At 39.3% G+C, this 19515-nt stretch overlaps 1 protein-coding gene across 11 annotated transcripts in view; it reads right to left on the bottom strand.

The window, feature by feature from the left end:
- Bcas3 (BCAS3 microtubule associated cell migration factor) overlaps positions 1 to 19515 on the bottom strand; it is a 526404-nt gene that overhangs the window by 505567 nt on the left and 1322 nt on the right. For all 11 annotated transcript variants that reach the window (XM_013152079.3, XM_063250886.1, XM_013152076.3 and 8 more), the window contains exons 2-4: positions 19229 to 19317; positions 13608 to 13662; positions 1703 to 1778 (exon numbers count right to left, since the gene is read on the bottom strand). In XM_013152079.3, coding sequence (XP_013007533.1) covers positions 1703 to 1778; positions 13608 to 13662; positions 19229 to 19311 — 214 coding nt within the window. In that variant the 5' untranslated portion in view covers positions 19312 to 19317. The remainder of the gene's footprint in view (positions 1 to 1702; positions 1779 to 13607; positions 13663 to 19228; positions 19318 to 19515) is intronic.

Genomic DNA, 19515 nt, shown 5'->3' on the forward strand with positions numbered 1-19515 from the left:
TGATTATTCTGGTGCCAGGAATTGAATTCACGGCCTCCTGCCTGTTGACCAAGCATCTACCACTGAGCTACTCTTAGTCACATTTTGCACTGCTAAAATTATTTTTTGGGAGGGTTAGGGGATTTAAAAAAAGAATTAAGAGTATTATGTGCATGTACCATCTCTTCACAATGAATGTAATCATTATGTACTGCAAACGTATTAATTTTTTAAAAAGACAAGAAAACTTTTTATGTGGTCCTAGGGACTCACAGGCTCTGCACTGGACTATCTCCACCACATCCTGCACAAAGTTTATTTTTAACTTCTGATCAGAATTCATGGTTTTCAAAATCATTTTTCAACATCTTTATGTGCTGTTTTATCTAGAAGACACTTTTTATTTATTGGACAATTTAGCAAGACTCTTTCAAAAAGCTAAACTAAAATAAAACAAAATAAAATAAAATGTCTAGGGATACAGTTGAGAGCAAAAGCCTTGGGTACAATCCCCAGCACCACAAAAAAAGTAAAAGAAAAAGAAAATCCCCCACAAAGCAAGCACCAAACATTTATTTCCAAAAAGAAGCTTTATAGACTAAATCAAGACAAGCAACACTTCATTATCACTAAATAAAAATACAGTCAGTCATCATTTTGGATCAAGCTCCTACACTGGACCCAATATATCTGACTAGAAACCAAAATGGTATCACTCATAGAAAGTTTCACAATACCAGAACAAACTTGTTATCTAATCTCAAAAACAGGAGAGGTGACAATTTCCCCAAACAAGCCAGTTTCAAAGGGAATCTTAATAAAGTTCCCTTACTTTAATTCTTAACAACAAAAATTTAATCTAAAGTAACCTAACATTAACCAATTCTGACTGCAATCAACTGTTTTTCTTTCTTGTTCCCTTCCTTTTTTTTGAAACAGTACTCAAGGCTGACATTGAACTTATGTAACCCAGGCAGGCCTTGAACTTGCAGCAATCCTCTTGACTCAGCCTCCTGGCTCAACTGTTCTTGTATTATCTGTTTCCTTATTCCCACTTAACCAGGAAGGTAATTTTAAAGTGACCAATTTCTTTTTGTTGCTTGTTCTTTCTTTAGCTCTTTTTTGTCTATAAAGTTAAGTTCTTCTGCTAAGCTCAAAGAAATACTTGTTCTATTTTATGGAATGACATATTGTCTTACTTTAGTATACAAAGTAAAGCCAAATAAAATCTTTCAATTGTTGTAGCCTGTCAAGGTGTATATACTGTCTTGAGGCTGAAGCAGGAGGACCACAACAAGCTCAAGCACAGCCTGAGCTACCTAACAATTTAGTGAGACCCTGTCTCAAAATTTTAAAATAAACACATAAAAGGTCTGAGAATATAACTCAGACCAAAAGTCCTGAGTTCAAGCCACAGTGCTGAAGAAAAAAGAAAAAAAAAAAAAAAAAAAGGTTGAGGGGATAAGAGGAAGGGAAAATTTTAACTCACTAAGTTTAAGGTTTACACACTGTTATACTTACTTTCAAACTTATGCAATATTAGTTACAAAGAGATTCCTGTAGTTGGTTACATCACCTTTTAATGAAAAATGAATTTATTTTGAAAATTAAAAATAATCTGGGTTGTCTTTCTGGATTCAAGTCGAGCCCAAACAAACATTTATTTCACATGTTCAAAAACATTAAAAGATCTGATTAAAGAAAATAAATGTTAAAGGCATACCATTTAAATCTGCATTTTCAAATCTGACCCAAACAATTTTCTCCTTTTCTTCAGTTAGAGGTGTTCCACTGTAAGCCTGCATAACAAACAGAAATGTTTGGATAAAATAATTTACAGCTCCATTATTACTAGCTCAAAACAGAGTGACTTCAACTAAGCCAATTCTATTCCTCTCCAACTTCACCAATCCAAAATCTTGGTAAACAGCACTGCGGGGGAGGGGGGGGGGGTGTCAAACTTACAACCTCACACTTGCCAGGTAGGCACTTACATGTACTGCTGAGCTAAATCCCTACCCCAACAGCACATTTTGGAACATTATTTCTCCCCAAGAATGTTCATCTGGAATCTGACCACTTCTGTTTTAAAAGTTTTTAAACTATTAAAAAATTGCAGAAATTCAAAATACAATGATTAAATTCTACTATAAAGAATAATTTCAAAGGCACACCAAAAAACTAAATTACCACCCATATTACTAAACAAATAAGGCTTAAGAAAAAACAAAATTACCACCTTAAGTTCTTAAGTGCTTCTAATCAGGCAATTACACAATACCTACACTTCTCAAGAGTACTACTTTGGTAATGTTATCTGTCTCCTACAAGCCTACAAGGGTCACAGAGATAAGTATAAAGGCTTACAAGACCCCTCAATATTCAAAGAGTCATCTTTCCATAAAGTACTTTTTTTAATTTAAAAAATTTCAAAGACTGAATGAGCCAGGATCCCTGGTGTACACTTGGAGCCACAGCGATTTGGTAGGCTAAGGCAGGAGGATCAGATGAGCCTGGAAGTTCAAAGCCAGTCTGAACAACACAGAAAAACAAACAAATAAAGGAATGTATATACTGCACTTAAAGGCAATTAGAGCTGGGATGGTGGCTCATGCCTCAATTCCCAGCATCAGGAGGCTGAGGCAAGAGGATTGTTACAAATTAGACCAGCCTGGGTTATAAAGTGAGCTTCAAGGCCAACCTGAACTGCACAGCAAGACCCTATTTCAAAAAAACAAAAAGTCAGCCAGCCAGCAATTAGAAGACTAACAAAACAGCTGCAATTTCTTCTCTAATTATAAAATGATATTCAGTTTATGTTAATATAAATTGTATCAAAAATAAGCTGGCATGGACCTGTAACCCCAGAACACCAGGAAACTGATGCAGCAAGATCACAAGTTCGAGCCCAGCCTGGACAACTCAGTGAGTCTGTCTTAAAATAAATAAAGGTTTGGGGCTGGGGATTTAGCTCAGCAGCATAAGCACCTGTCTTGCAAGCAGGCGGTTGTGAGTTCGATCCCCCGGTACCGATAAAAATGAAAAAGACCAAAAAAAAAAAAATTAAATAAATAAATAAAGGCTAGAGGGCCAGGGATTAAGCTCAGCAGCATAAGCACCTGCCTGGCAAGCGCAAGGTTGTAAATTCAATCCCCAGTACCGATAAAAATAAATAAATAAAAATTAGGGAGAGTTCATTGCAAAGGTCTTGGGACCAACACCTAATACCCAAAAAATAAAATAAAATATTTGAAACTATAGTCAGATATAATTTGGGGGAGAATGGGGAATAAGACAGGGTCTCACTATATAGCCCAGGATTGCCTAGAACTCATAGTGATCCTCCTGCCTCAGCCTCCTGAGGGCTGGGATTATATACATGCATCACCACACCCAGAAATCTCATATAACATAAATTTTCAGGCCAATTTAAATAATCACACTGCACTAGATTAATGGAGATCAAAAATACCACTAAGACAGGCTTACCTGGATAGGTTTATTGTCCAAAATATTTTATACATCCATTTTTATTTCAACTATTTTTTAAATAAGAAGCCAAAGATACAGCTCCATTGCAGAGCAAAGGTTTAATCTTCAGCACCAAAAAATAAAAGCAAGTGAGATATGTATACAGCAGTTAATTTCTTTGCAGAAGAGGAAAACCTACATGCACTGGACCAACTGTATATCCTCAGTGACCTCATCCTCACCTCCCTAAGTCTTGTTCTTTTCATTCTCAAAAACTCTTTTTTAAAAGTTAATGTTATTTGGGTGTCGGGGATATAGCTCAGTGATGCAGCCCCTTCCTGGCAAGTGTGAGGTCCTGAGATAGATTCCCAGCACCAAAACAACATCTCATTTGGCCAAGGTAATGGTCGCACCTGGAATCCCAGTGCTCAGGAGGCTGAGGCAGGCCAGCAGGACTACACAATGAGTTCAAGTAGCCTGAACTACACGGGGAGACCCTTCTCAATAAACAAAATACAGTAAGTAAATAAACATGAATAAACTCATTTGGGGGCTGGATCTATAGCTAAAAGGTAGAGTACTTGCCTGCCTTTTATGAGGCCCTGGTTTTAACAGTGAGCACCACAAAAAAGATTTAATAAATATATTTTGAAATAATTTTATATTAAGTATAGCTCCTCATCTAGTACTATCTGTTTTATGTACGTATTTATGCTATGTTACATGTAATTAGTAATTCCTTAACGTTGGTTATCTAATCAAACCTCCCTTACCATACTCTGCTAGCATTACTATTATTTAAACCACAGAGCTTAAGTGAATTTCAGGTTTTCCACCAATGTGCAACCCAAGCTACCACAATGCATTTAGGACAACTGCTTTTGTTCCTTCATCAGGCTTCTCTTTAATGGAACAAAGCAGGAACATTTTCAGATGTTTCTTCGGCTTAGTAGGCTAAGAGATGTTACGATTTTCAGGGTTACTCAACATTCTTAAAACTCCCTTGCAGCCAGTTCAGGATTTCTGGGTGATAGGCAGAAAAAAACAAGGCCAAAAGAGGCCTTGTAGGTTCTGAAACTTTCAAAGCTCTCTAACTTATCCTCGGGAGGGAAACAAAGTTTTCACACACAAAGTTTTTTTTTTTTTTTTTTTTTTTTTTTTTTTTTTTTTAATTTTATTTAAGGAGAAAAGAAAAAAAAAAGCAGGGAAAGGGTACAAGTTATACAGATTTACAGAAAAAAAAATGAACAGTAGGAAATCACTAGTTAATGGATTACATATTGTCATCTTAGAAATAATTGTTCAAGTCACAAAATTAAAGCTTGTAAAGTGGACATTCCATCAATGATACTGCAAACAGTTCTGTTCATTGATCCAATAAAACTCTGTGATATCATTTTCTATCTTATACACTTAAATATACATGCAGTTATATAGTTTGGAGCACTTTCTTTTCCTCTCTTTTGTACAATGACTATTACACATTTTGGGTTTCATTGCTCCCACGGTTCTTATTACTTTTTTGGAAGAGAGTAAAACCAAATGTGACATAACAGAACAGAATCGGTCAAGTCAAAAGGGTGGACATAATAGATAATATAAAAACATAATACAAGGTGATCAACAATGGTTACCATAATGCCTCCCGCTATCTCTAATAGAATTGCCTATATCGTTAGTTATAATACAATTGAACAAAACAGTAAAGAATAAAACCGACAAAACCAAAACATTGGAGACATTGTAGGTCTTCAAAAGTAGATAAAAGTCAACAAGAATGGGCGTCATAATGAATCTCATTATCTTCACAGCTGATGCCTAAACTTTCGAACCTGATACTATCCAGCAAAACAGAATAGGGGAACATCAGTTAAAAACCAGATGGTGAGAGTAATACAGGGCTTTAAATCAAGGTAATGAAAAGTCAAAGTGGGTTACTATAATATATCCTGCTATTTTTTCCCTTTAATTAAAAGGATAAAGATAAAAAAGTAAATAATGGAGTGGAGATTGAGATAAAAGAGGGCATAACAACGAAACAGCGCAGATCAAAACATAACCATTTAAGCAGAATAGTGTTTCACCACCAGATAATCCTAACCTAAAAGTAGTTACCATATTGTCTCTTTCTTTGAAATCCTTGAGTACAACTTCGTATACTGTAGCATTAAGTATATCAAAACAATGTAAAACCATTCAAGAGAATGACAGCATTACAGAGTATTTAGAATCGACTAACAGAAAATGAATAATGGTTTCTGTATAATCTCCTTGTCTTTACAAGGTTTTTGCTTATACTATCATACATAATAAAATCCAGTAAGATACAACCTATTTAGACCATTGGAGACAGAAGGACAAAAGCTAGATGAGACTTCAAAACAAGATGATACGAAATCAGTATTACCTATTAAGATGTCATTTTCTCCAAAATAGCTGTTCCTATCATCCAATCTTCTCTGCCTCATTTCTGTTAAGCTCTTTTTCTGTCAGTAGCTGTCAGTTTGTCTTCTTCATTTTGTTCTCTGCTCCATTTGTTGTGGCCTCCCCGCCACTATTTCTGGGTTCTTTGTATTTTTCTTTTTTTAGAATATCCTGCAATACTTTCTGTAGAGTTGAATTGGTGGTTGCAAATTCCCCCAGTTCCTCTTTATCCTGGAAGCACCTTGTTTTTCCATCAATTTCCAGGGACAGTTGTGCAGGATATCTCAATCTTGGCTGGAGATTATTATCTTTCAATGCTTGAATTATTTCCCCCCACGCTCTTCGTGATTTGATGGTTTGTGCCGAGAAATCTGCTGTAATTCTGATGGGTGTTCCCTTGTAAGTGGTCTGTTTCTTGTCTCTTACAGCTTTTAATATTCTGTTCTTGTATTGAATTTCTGGAATTTTGATTATTATATGCCTGGGTGTTGCTCTGTTTGGGTTGTAGGTAGCTGGGGTCCTGTATGCCTCATACATCTGAGTATCTTTACCTTTTGCTAAATTAGGAAAATTCTCCTGGATTATTTCTGTGAGTAGCTTTTGTAGTTCACTTGTTTGTGTCCCTACTTCTTCTTTTATGTTCTTAATCCTTAAGTTATGGCTCCTCTTATCATCTTCTTGTCTTTGTATTATTGCTGTTTGTTTCTTTGTTATTTTTAAGAAGTTTTTCATTTCATTCTCCCATATTACAAGTCTGCCCTCCAGTTCAGATAGTCTGTCCTTAGTTTCTTTCAAGCTGTTATGCCAGTCTTCTATAGACTTCTTAGTATCTTGGTAATCCCTTTGAACATGCTTCACGTATTCTATGCTTTCTCTGTTTTCTCCATCAAACAATTCTCCCCTTTTTTTCTGTTCTTCCATTCCACCGCCTGTTTTTTCTTGGGTGGTACTTAGCATTTCTCTAACTATTCTGCATACTTCTAGCTTCAGGTCGTTGATAACTTCATTCCTGAATTGGTCTATGAGGCTCTCTATATGGTGCCTTATGTATATTGGTGCGGTGTCTGCTATTGCCTGTTTCTCAGAATTGGGGGCTGAGGAGCCTTTCTTGTTGCTGCCTCTTCCCATGCTGCCTCTTCTTCTCTGTTCCTTATATATGCAAGCTTATATAAGAGGCCCAGCTTCTCTCCCAGTCAGCTACAGCCTGATCGAATTGCGCCAGTTAGGTGTTCCCGCTCACCGCTGCGCACCAGGGAGTTACGGACCAGGCAGCCTACGCGTCTCCCCTCCCGGCCACCGTCAGGCTCTGGGATCTGGGTTGGGACAGTCTATCAGGCCCGCCGGCAGCGTCATGCAGGCCAGGCACTTTTCACCAATCCCGCCCGAGAGGGGGATGTGTGGCTGGAGTCGCCACCGCGCCCTGCTCCCGCAGGACTGCCCGAGCCCAGAAAGTCCTCCGCTGGAGTCAAACTGTGGTAGAGTGTCAGCTTCTCTCACTCACCTCATCACAAGTCAGTGCACGCCTCCCTGCCGTTCACAGATTGCCGTTCTCAGAGCTTCTGCGTGTCTCTCTCCTTGCCGAGCCGCTGTAGAGGCAGCCAGCCGCTGCGCGGCAGGAAACCCAAATCGCGGCTTACAATGGCGCGGTTCCAGCCTCCACACCGAGGCTTTTCTGTTCCTGTTTTAGCACCAGGAATGCATTCCAAGTTGGTTTCTCTCAGCCCAGTTCATTTCTGAGTCAGCAGAGCATATCTCCACCTGCTTATGTCTCCTTAGTCCGCACCATTCCTGGCTTCTGAGCCGAGTCTTTCAGAGAGCCTCCGGTAGTTGCTGTTATCTGTCCGCCATGTTCTCCCGGAAGTTTTACACACACAAAGTTTTTACTTTGTTGTCAAATTTTCCTGTGCTTTAGCAGACGCTGCTCTTTTTATCAACGATTTCTGAGGAGATTTCTGCTGCAATGACTGAAGCACCTACCTGCCAGCTGCTTGCTGGGTGCCTTCCTACGGTTCGCACAGGGGCAAGAGAGATTACCACTGAGCCACCCAGCTCCTCACGGCCTCTGCTGGCACATGTTTAGATTCACCTCAGTGTGGTACCGGGTTACTCGGTGCCCAGCTTGCTTCTGCTTGCTCTTTTCCTCTCAGTGCTGAGGCTCGAACCCCAGGCCTCCTACATAGGGTTCCCATGCTCTACCACTGAGCTACACACCCAGCCCTCACCTGCTGTCCTCATGGGGGTCACTATGTTACCACCCAAAATCACTTTTATTCCCCCATTACTGATTATACAGGCCCTCCTTATTCAAACATGCTGCAGTGGCTCTGGCCTGTCTAGTTTTGTGATTGTGGCAATAGATCCAGGGCCTCAAGCATGTGAAGCACACATACTACCCCTAATCTACATCTCCAGCCCTTAAGCCCTCTCTTATTTAGGGTCAAACATTTCATTCCAGCCAGGAAAGGGGGTACATGCTTATAATGCCAGTACACTGGGAGGCTAAGGCAGGAAACTATCAAACTAAACCCAGACCTTGCATCAAAAGGAAAAAAAAGTGGGAGGCCACTGGGAGTAGAGGCTTACACCTGTAGTATCAGAACTCTGGGAGTCTGAGACATGATGATGGTGCGTTTGAACCCAGCCTGGGCAACTTAATGACTTAGGGACACCCTGCCTCAAAACTAAAAAAGAAAAAAAAGAGACCTGGGCATAGTGGTACACAACAGTAACCTGCATTAGGGAGGCTGAGGCAAAAGGATCAACATGAGTTCAAGGTCAACCTGGGCTACACAGTGAGGTCATGGCCAGAACTACATAGCGAGATCCTGTCTCAAAAAATATAAATAAAACCAGGCATGGTGGCATATGCCTTAGGAGAACTCAGCACCAGGAGGCTAAGCAGAAGGATCACTGAGTTTGAGGCTAGGCTGCATTACACAGTGAGTTTAAAACCAGCCTGAATTAACTAACAGAGCAAGACCTTGTCTCAAAAAAAAAGGTTAGAGACAGAACTCAGTGAAAAGACGATGGGTTTGTGACTGGGGATTTAGCTCAGCAGCATAAGCACATGCCTTGCAAGTGTGTGGTCATGAGTTTGATCCCCAGTACCAATTTAAAAAAATAAAAGAAAAAGACCAAAAAAAAAAAAAATATGCTGGGTTCAATTTCCACTATAGAAAAAAAGAAAAAAACATTTCATGCCAGTGGCTGGAGATATAAATCAGTAGGAAGGCACTTAAATGCTGCCCTCCGCATTTAAGACCCTGTGTTCAATCCTTAGCAACACAAAATAATGATACTCCATTTCAAAATTTTAATGACAAGATTTAGGCCTCTTTTTTCACTGAAGTCAGTATTTAATACACATATATCAGCACGAAAGTTACTTTTTAATTTTATAAAGCATAGCTACAATCACTGTACATACTCTATATATTGCCTTGTTTTAATTTTTTGCTTGAGAAAAAAATAACCTCTGTGGTATGCAAATTTTAAAAGGTTTTATTTTTTCATTTCTGAGACAGGGTCTTGCTATATACTCCACACCAGCATTGAAGTCCAATCTTCTTGCCTCATTCTCTCAAGTTATGAACTAACAGGTATACACCACTATGCCCAGCAAGTATTATTTCTAATGAGAGCAAATTACTCTATGGTGACCATATTTGACTATTACTGACAATGGGCTGATTTTCCACTGAAAAAGTGAAAATCTCACACACACTGAAAAGCTCTAAGCTTCATCATTTTCTTTGTTGAATTACATTTTTAAAATAGATTTCAAGTGGATTTATTAGACCAAAGGGCACAGCTAAGGTTTCCCACTAGTTATCAATTCTATCAGTTAAACAAAAGCAGAATTAATTGCATAGCTAATTACAGAAATTGCTACCTATTTCAATGAAATCTTTTCTCTTTTTAGGGGGATGTTGCAGATCCAGAGAATAATTTCTACGCTCCATGAATTTGACGATTCTGAGAACAGAGCAGGAACTGGATTTAACGAGAACACAAAATACTTTTTTCATATGGCTGATTACAAAGCACCAATGCAGGATTCTACACTAAACACGGAAAAAATGATTTAACTCTAACCGAAATGAAAATGTCTATTTCAAAAGTGACTCTTATTACTGCTTTCCTATGGAAAATACTGTCGGTAGCTCCTGAAGTCAGTACACCTCACTCTTCATTAGTAATTTATATTTTTTCAGCGTATGAGTATTTCAACAAGTGATTCTGAACCTTAAATCTACAGCTCTACCCTTGGATCCCTAGCCTCTTCTGCTTCCTCCAAGTGAGATTACTTATTCATGTTTTGGATTTTATTTGTTTTTGTTTTTCTGGTACCAGGAATCAAACACATGACCTTGCCAAGCAGGTGCTGTGCTGCTGAGCTACATCTCTGGCCCTATGTTTTGGATTTTAGTTTTTGGTTTTTGTCTGTTCTGTTCTTTGAGATCAGATCTCATCATGCAGTCTAAGTCATATTTGAATATCTCTATATCTCAGAATAGCTTTGAACTTGCAATCCTTCTGCCCTCGCTTCTCAAGGGCTGGGATTACAGTTATGCACTTTATTTTATGAACTATATATATAGCATTTTTAAGCCTCAACACAAATCCATGATGAATAAAATAATCAATCCCATCTTACAAATTAGGACCCTGATGTTTAGAAAAAGGTTCACTAATTTGTCCAGAGCTAGTACAAAGAAAAGAGATGAAATGAAAAGCCAGATATAATGTCAGCATTTGCAGTCTTAGCCCATAAACTAACTCAAACCCTCAAAATGCTGCTGTAACTTCTCTGCAAAACAAAAATACACAACCAGAGATGCTGGCATACAACTGTAATCCAGAACCTGGGAGGACAGGACACAAAGACTGTGAGTTTGAGGCCAACCTGGACTATGCCGCAAGACCTGCCACAAAAAAATAAAACATAAATGAGGCAGTACCAACTCTGATCTTTTGTCCCTATCACACTTCCAATCAACTAATCAAGGGTGGATGTGTGTGTGCTGTGTGTGAGTGTGTATACTGGGAACTGACCCTACATCTTCAGTCCTTTACGTTTTTATTGTGAGATGGGGTTGCAACAAATTTCCAAGGCCTTGAACTGGGAAATTAAGCTCGAGATCTTCCTGCTTCAGGCTCCTGCAGAGTACTGAGGGAACCTGAGGCAGAAGGATCAAGAGTCTGAACAGACTGGGCAACTTACAAAAAAAAAAAAAGTTGGGATGTAAGCCAGTGCAAAGGCTCTAGATTCAATCCACAGTACCACAGAAAAGAGGGAGAGAGAAAAGGGAGGAAGGAACAGGGAGGAGAGAGGAAAGGAGGGAAGGGCAAAGAAAGGGAGGGGAGGGGAAGGGAGGGAAAGGAGCGGAGGGGAGAGCAAGGCAAGGAAGGGAACTGGGTGGCTTCTCAACCTAGCACAGGGCCACACCAACAGTGAGTCCTCAAGTAAACGTTTGATGCATGAACTTTACTTTGTACAGTAACTAAAATAATTACTTGCATGAAAGGGACAAACAACATAAACTTGTTGAATAAATACTCTAATTCTCAGATCCATACCTACAATTTTACTTCCACAGTTCCAGTCTGATCCATTCTTTACAGCCAATACATAGATTAACCTATTACCTCCCCTATAATGTACTATGTCCATAAAAATTCACCTTTAATTTGCAGTATTTTTAACCCATCAGTTTTAGCAGCTCCTCTATTCTCCATGTTACAGAAATTATTCAATCTGATAGTCTGCCCCACTAGCAAACTCTCCAACTGTTCCCTCTAAGCTTCTGACCACCATCTTTCTCCTCCAGCCAAACTGCTCACGTGGTTCCTAGTGACACAAAAAGCTTCTTTGTGAAAATTTGATAAACCCACTATTTATTCAGCTAGCCAGTTTCCTTCACAAACACCCAACCTTTCTCTTCACTTCAATTAATGCTACTTCAGACATCTCTTGGAACTTCATTTCTTTCTCTGGGTTCTCTCACCAATTAAATATGTGGCTTGCTATATGTGCAACACTTACTGACTTGTTGCTATTAATAATCTGTGGTTTAAACTGGGCGTGGTGGCACACACCTGTAACCTCAGCATTCAGGAGGCTGAGAGAGAAAGATCATTGCAAGTTCCAGGCCAGCCTGGGCTCAAAGTGAGCTCAAGACCAGCCTGAATTGTGCAGTGGGACCGTCTCAAAAACACACACATACATACATAAAATAATAAAATAATCTGTCATTACTTCGAGCAATTTGATTTGCCAACCAACTACCCCGAGAAAGGAGAGCATTTCTTTTTACTTATACATACCACAGATCTTGCTGTTGTGGCCTACTTTCACTATTTTTTTTAATTGGTACCGGGGAGTGAACTCATGACCACCTGCTTGCAAGGCAGGTGCTTATGCTGCTGAGCTAAATCCCCAGGCCCCTTTATTTACTTTCATTATTGACTGAACATAATAAAGGAATAATAAAACATAAGGCAACATTCCTTATTATTTCCCTTACCTCATGCATACATTGCTTAATACAACAAAATTCAGACTTTATTTTCTAGGACCCTCTCATAAAACTAAAGTACTGGCAAAAAACAAAAAAACAAAAGTAGTGGCTTGGCATGGTGGTGCATGCCTCAAATCTTCGCACTCTGGGGGTCTAAGGCAGGAGGACTACAAGTCACAGCCCACTCTGGGAAACTTTGATGAGAAAATAATAAATGAAAAGAGACTGCGGCTGTGGCTCAGTGTGGCGGCCTTGGGTTTGTATCCTAGTACTGAAAAAAAACTACACTACTTATGAATGTCCTTTTAGAGCAGCACAGTTAAAAACACCATGACAGGGCTGGGGATTTAACTCAGCAGCATAAGTGCCTGCCTTGCAGGCAGGCAGTCCCAGCACTTGGGAGGCTGACCCAGGACAATTCCCATCAGTTAAAGGCCAACATAGGCTACAGAGTGAGTTCAAGACCAGCCTGAACTACATAGTAAGATGCTGCCTCAAAAAAAATATCACTATGGTAGAACTGGGTATGGTGGCACATGCCTATAATCACACTAGAGACTAAGGTAAGAGGATCACTGCTGGTTCAACCCCGATCTGGGAAGAATACCCAGTGAGTATGGAGAGTTCAAGACCAGCCTGAACTACATAGTGAGATCCTGCCTCTTTAAAAACAATAAAAATAAAAACACCATGACAGTCTGAAGACTGTCAAGGAGAAAATAATAAATACCTAACATTTGTACTGTAAGTACAAGTTACTAGATACCATGTTGAATTCACAGCCTCAGACTAGAGGGGAGAGAAATGTGGACATTGTTATTATTTTTAGAAACATGCTAAGTGATAGTTTATATTAAATTTCAGATAAAGCTATACTTCATTCTCATATGTCTCTTAATTTAAGACCAAAAAAGACAGAGACAAGCCCAGCTAGAGTCCCATATCCCAATTCTCAATTAGCAATTCACCTTTGTTATTAATAGGAGAGTAAGTCCTAAGCAGTCATACTTACCGAAGCAGCCACCATTACCGAAAAACTGTGACTAATCTACATAGTAATGCGTGTAGTTCCACCCTGCCCAGGCTCAGGATGCTAAAATATTAGAAAATTTTCTGGAGTTGTTCACACTAGTGTGAAATTCCAGAAACAGAACATTTCAGAGCTTTCCTAGTCAGAGTTAAACTATTTCACAAAAACACGTAGACACTTACCTGTGGCACAACGTCCTGCAGAAAAGTCACAACACTTTCCATGTAGGACTGCTCTCTGGAAAAGGGTAAAATGGGTAAAATTTGTCATCACAACTCATGACCTGGGAAAGATCTACTGATGAGTCCTAAAAAGGCCATTCATAATGTAACAAAAAAAAAGGGCCAAATCTTATCACCTGATAATTCTGCCTGTGCACTTTCTAAGCTTTCAGCATTTTTAAATATTATCTTTTGTTTTGTTTTTTTTGGTACCAGGGATCACCACCTCATACTCGCCAGGCAGATGCTTATGCCACTGAGCTAAATGCCCGGCCCTATTATCTGGTTGTTTTTTTGCTATTTTCTTTGTACCAGGGATTGAACTCACAACTGCGCGCTTGCAAGGCAGGTGCTTATGCCTCTTGGCTAAATCCCCAGCCCCCCCATTATCTGTTTTTAAAAAGTCATGCTTAGCCAGATGTGGTAGTGCACAAATCCCAGCATTCAGGAGGCTGAGACAGGAAGATGGCTGTGAATTTGAGGCCAACCTAAGCTACATCATAAGTTCAAGGCCAGTCTAAACCGCATAGCAAAACCTTGTATCAAAAAAGTTATGCTTTCCTAATTTGCTAGAGATAATATCCACCTAATATTTGAAGGTGTGAATACAGTACTCCTGGCTAAGGCAACATCTTCCTCTTAAGCCAGAGCAGAACAACACCCTATGGGAGCAAGAAAAACTGTGGTTAATGACCCAGTGTTTAGTAATCTTCCCTTTAAACTGTTTGGGAACTAAGTCCCTGATCTACAACTAGTATGTTGCAAAATCAGTCTGCATTTTTGCTGCAGAAGAAAGCATACAACAAAAATTTTAAAAGTACTTACAGAACTTTCAGCACATACAAGGCACAGGTAAACATTAAAATTCATGAAAGTGTAGAAAGTTAGCATTGTTAAGGACACTAAATGAAGTTTGTTTGGGTTCTTTTTAGTACTGGAAATTGAACCCAGGGTTTCACACATGCTAGGCAAGAACTCTACCATTCTGAGACATAAATATACATATAGATGGTTTCAAGACAGTCTCCCTGGGTAGTCCTGGGTGACCTTTAATTTACTATGGCCCTACTGGGCCTCAAACTTGCCATTCTCCTGTCTCAGCCTCCCAAATCCTGGGATCTCAGTCATGTGATAACATGACCACCTCTGGAGATACTGCAAATGTAGTGGCACACATCTATAATCCCAGCTATTTGGGAGGATGATGCAGAAAGAGTGTAATTTTTCAGGCCAGTCTGGGCAGCATGGACCCTGTTTCAAAAAAAAAAAAGGCTGGGGAGGCTGGGGATTTAGTTGAGTGGCATAAGAGCCTGCCTGGCAAGCATGAGATAGTGAGTTCAATCCCTGGTACCAAAATAAAAAAAGCCTGAGGATGTAGCTCACTGGTAAATGGACCATGGGTTCAGTCTCCAGTACTGCACTAGACATACACAGATCAGAGAGACAAGAAAACAGACAGAGACAGACACAGAATGAGAATGTAGGTCAGTAGTAGCATGACCACAGATTGGGGCTGGGGAGGTATTTTAAATGGGAAGTATATGGGTATCATCAAGTGGAGAAAAACAATTCCTTCAAAACACTAAATCAGCTGGGCATGATGGCACATGCCTCTAATCCCAGAACTCTGCAAGCCTCAGGAAGTAGGATCATGAATTCAAGCCCAGCTCGGTCAACATAGCAACTTAAGCAGATTATCTCAAAATAAAAAATAAAAAGGAGCTAAGGATATAACTCAGTGAGCAAACAATAAATAAAACATACTAAATCAAATATATTTCATGAAAGAGATGATAAAATTATACTTTTAAAAAATAATGAATTATCCTAAATCTTAGAATGAACAATATACCTTTGAGACTGAAGACATTTGGTTAAGAATAAAAACAAACAGGGGCTGAGGATTTAGCTCAGCGGCATAAGCACCTGCCTGGCAAGTGAGAGGTCGTGAGTTTGATCCCCGGTACCGCAAAAAAAAAAAAAAAAAAAAAAAAAATGTCTATTCTGGGGACCAGGGATAACTGAAGCAGAGCACATGTTTTAGCATGTGTGAATCCCTGGGTTCAATAACAGGCAACAGAAACAAAAGAAGAGAAAAAGAGAGAGAGCAATTAGAATCTGTCTGACCTGCAATTTTTTTTTTTTTTTGCCATTCCTCTAACTTACTCTTCTTCACCTTTACACAACCTGAATTCCTAGAATACATCAAGTTCTTCTTTGTATCCAGACCTTTACACCATCCTTCTGCTAAATACCTCTCCATATACTTTCCTTCAAAGTGATGGCCCTTAGTCGGGTGTGGTGGTGCACACCTGTAAGAGACTGAGGCAAGAGAATCACAGTAAAGCTTCAAAGTGAGGCCAGGACCAGCCTGAACTATGCATAAGATGCTGTCACAAACACACAAACAAACAAGGAAATAAATAAACGGTAGTGTCTCCAGGTTAACTACTGGAGAGACCATTCCTGACAATCTGACACACTGTCACCTTCATTCTCCATCACGGCACACCGGGCAGAGATGACACCCTATAACTACTAATTTACTTGTTTACTATTTCACTCCATTAGAACGTAAGTTCTAACACAGAAAGCAATCCTCTCTCATATATATCTTTTACCTCCACAACCAGTTAGCCAGTGCTTAGGCATATAGTAAATGCTCAAGCCTTACTAAAAGAATGAAAGATTAAAAAAGCAACCTAAGCCAGGTGTAAAGGCACACACCTATTCTCCCAGTTACTCAGGAAGCTGACGCAGAACTATAAATTCCCAAGTTTAAGGCCAGCCTAGGCAACTTAGCAAAAACCTGTCTCAAAATAAAATGAAAAATAAATAAATAAAAATGGAAAAGATAGCCAGGCATGGTGGCACATGCCTATAATCTCAGCATTCAGGAGGCTATGGCAGAAGGATCGCTGTGAGTTCGAGGTCATCCTGGACTACACAGTGAGCTCAAGCCCAGCCTGTACTACGGAGTGAAACCTTGTCTCAAAAAAATAAATAAAACTTTAAAAAAATAAAATGAAAAAGAAAAAAAACTGAACAAGAACTGAGTTTAGGGCTCAGCATTCTCTGGGCTTAATTACTAGTGCAAAAAAAAAAAGTAAGAGCATGTGTTACATTACAAGAAAACTAATACACCTTGAACATCATATGGTGAGGCAGCACAGAACACTAAACAGGGTGCCTTCGCTGGATCTAGCTCCCCTTCGTCACTGTTACCTAGCACAGCTTAACTTCAGCCTTGGTTTCCTCACCTGTAAAATGCAGATCAAAAATAGCACTTAACTCACAGCTAATAACATGTTTAACTTGTTGCCATGGTCCATAATGAATAAATATTGTGCTGGGAAGTGAACATGAAAAAATTCCTATGGTAAAATATCACACTACACATATACTTTTATTAGTATGAGAGGACAATCATTTTGTAACATGCTAAACTTCCAAAGGAAATAATCCAAATTACTACAATTTCCACTAAAAGTACTTTATATACTTGTTTGTTTATGGTATAGAAAAGTGAACCCAGGGCCTTCACACTGAGCTACATCTCTAAGTCTTTTTTATTTTTTGAGACAGGGTCTTCTTAAATCACTAAATTACCTAGGCTGGCCTTGAATTTAAGAATTTGTATTCCTCTTGCCTCAGTGCCCCAGAGTGCTGGGATTATAGGCTTGCACCACCATACCCAGTTCACTAAGAACATTTTTAAAAGCTTAAAACAAGGCTGGCATGCTATATAGTGAGTTCAAAACCAGTCTGAACTACATAACAAGACCCTATCTCAAAAAGGGTGGGGTGGGCCCTAAAACAACTTTCACTTCCTTAACCAGGTACTAAATAGTCTTAATTGTCCACCAAAACCTACTTTAAATAGTTCAACTTCTCTATACCAGATGTAAATTTCATTTATAAATAATAGCTTAGCTTTCCTATATTTGCTCAGTTTCCCTTACCTAAAATGCACCTTTGATTCTAAAAGTCCAAATTCTACTTGGCTTTTAAAGACATACTCTAAAGTATTACCTTAAACCTCTTCTGACCACACTACTAAAATACTCCCTCTAAATTTTCATGTTTGGCTGGAATCTTTTCTTTCTTATTACACTAGCCAGGCACAGTACCACATGTCTATAATCCCAGCCCTTGGGAGGCTGAAACAGGAGAATCACTACAAATTTGAGGCCAGCCTAAGGTTTACAGTGAGTTCAAGACCAGCTTGAAATGCACTGTCTCAAAAAAAAAAAAAAAAAATTACAAGGGGCTGGGGATTTAGCTCAGCGGCATAAGCACCCTGCCTTGCAAGCAGGCAGTCGTGAGTTCAATCCCTGGTACCGATAAAAAAGAAAAAGACAAAAAAAAATTACATTAATTTCAAGCATACATTCCTTTAACCCACGTTGGCTTACAGACTCCTAGAAAATATAATATCTTTTGTCAAAGAACGCCTAAAATATAAAGCAGGCATGGTTGCACATGCCTATAATCCCATCAGTCTGGAAGACAGAGGCAGGAAGACTGCAAGCTCTAGTCCACTCTGGGCAATTTAAAGCTGAGAATGGAGTTCAGTGGGTTCAATCTCCAGTACCAAAATAATACAAAATTCTGACTAAAACCTAGAGTGAAGGGGCTGGGGATTTAGCTCAGCTGCATAAGCACCTGCCTTGCAAGCAGGCAGTCATGAGCTCCATCCCCGGTACCAATAAAAAGTTTAAAAAAAAACCTAGAGTGAAGTATACATTTTTAAGTATACATGTTAAATTACAATCTAGTGATCATACATACACACATGAGTGTAACTTTGTGTATAACTTTGTGCAGATCACAAAACAATGCCAACTGAACTAGCTGCACTTTCTAGCCATATATCACAGTGCTGGTAGTGCTAAGTATCAAACACAGGGCCTCAAGCACACTAAGTACCCTGCCACATTCTATTTTTTAATATACTGATCTTGACCAACTAATTGGATGTACTATACTACTAGTTTTCTTTCTTTGCAGGGGAAGGGCTGGACATTGAACCCAGGGCCTTTGCAGTGAGCTACATCCCCAACCCTTGAGGGAACAGTCTCTCTAAATTTGTGATCTCACTGCCTCAGCCTCCTACCCCTATGGGACTACAGGTATGTGCCACCACCCTGGGAAAAACCACTAATTTCTAAGACCTGGAGTTTGAAAGAAACACAGCTCTTCAAAATTTGACACCATGGGCCAAGTGTGGTGGCACATCCCTGTTCTCCTAACACTCAGGAGGCTGAGGCAGGAGGATAACCACGAGGTCAAGGCCCATGTGGACTACATAGTGAGTTCAAGACCATCCTGGCCTACATAGCAAGACTGTCTTTAAAAAAATACATAAATTTGATGCTGTATGCTTCAGTTACTTTTAAATATACTGTATACATCAACCTAACCCTCCAATTCTTCCTTTTATTTGGCCCTCACAAGGATATCAGCTGTAAAGCCAAAATTAGATTTTTTATAAACTAAGTACTATTCAAAAAGAAAATGTGAATGTTATTGTTCTAAGCAATGATTTCATCAGCTATTGGGCTTATCTGAAACATACTTACGTGACAGCCTGGGGGCGAACCACAACTCCACCAGTACATCGACTGGGTCTTCTAGGTGAATCCGTAGCCATAGTTTCACTCATAAAAACCTGTTTCCAGAACAAAAACACAGAAGTGGTTGCTCAATGTAGATCACTTGAGGAAACATTCCCAGAGATTTCTTTTTTTTTTAATTCCCAGAGATTTCTACTACACTAGAAAATCAAAGAAATAAGTAGATTTTTTTTTTTGTCTTTTTCCTTTTTATCGGTACCAGGAATCGAACTCATGACTGCCTGCTTTACAAG

This window comes from Cavia porcellus, unplaced genomic scaffold (genome assembly GCF_034190915.1).
Source record: "Cavia porcellus strain 051 isolate PalLab524CR breed Dunkin Hartley unplaced genomic scaffold, mCavPor4.1 scaffold_6, whole genome shotgun sequence".
NCBI classification, from domain to species: Eukaryota; Metazoa; Chordata; class Mammalia; order Rodentia; family Caviidae; genus Cavia; species Cavia porcellus.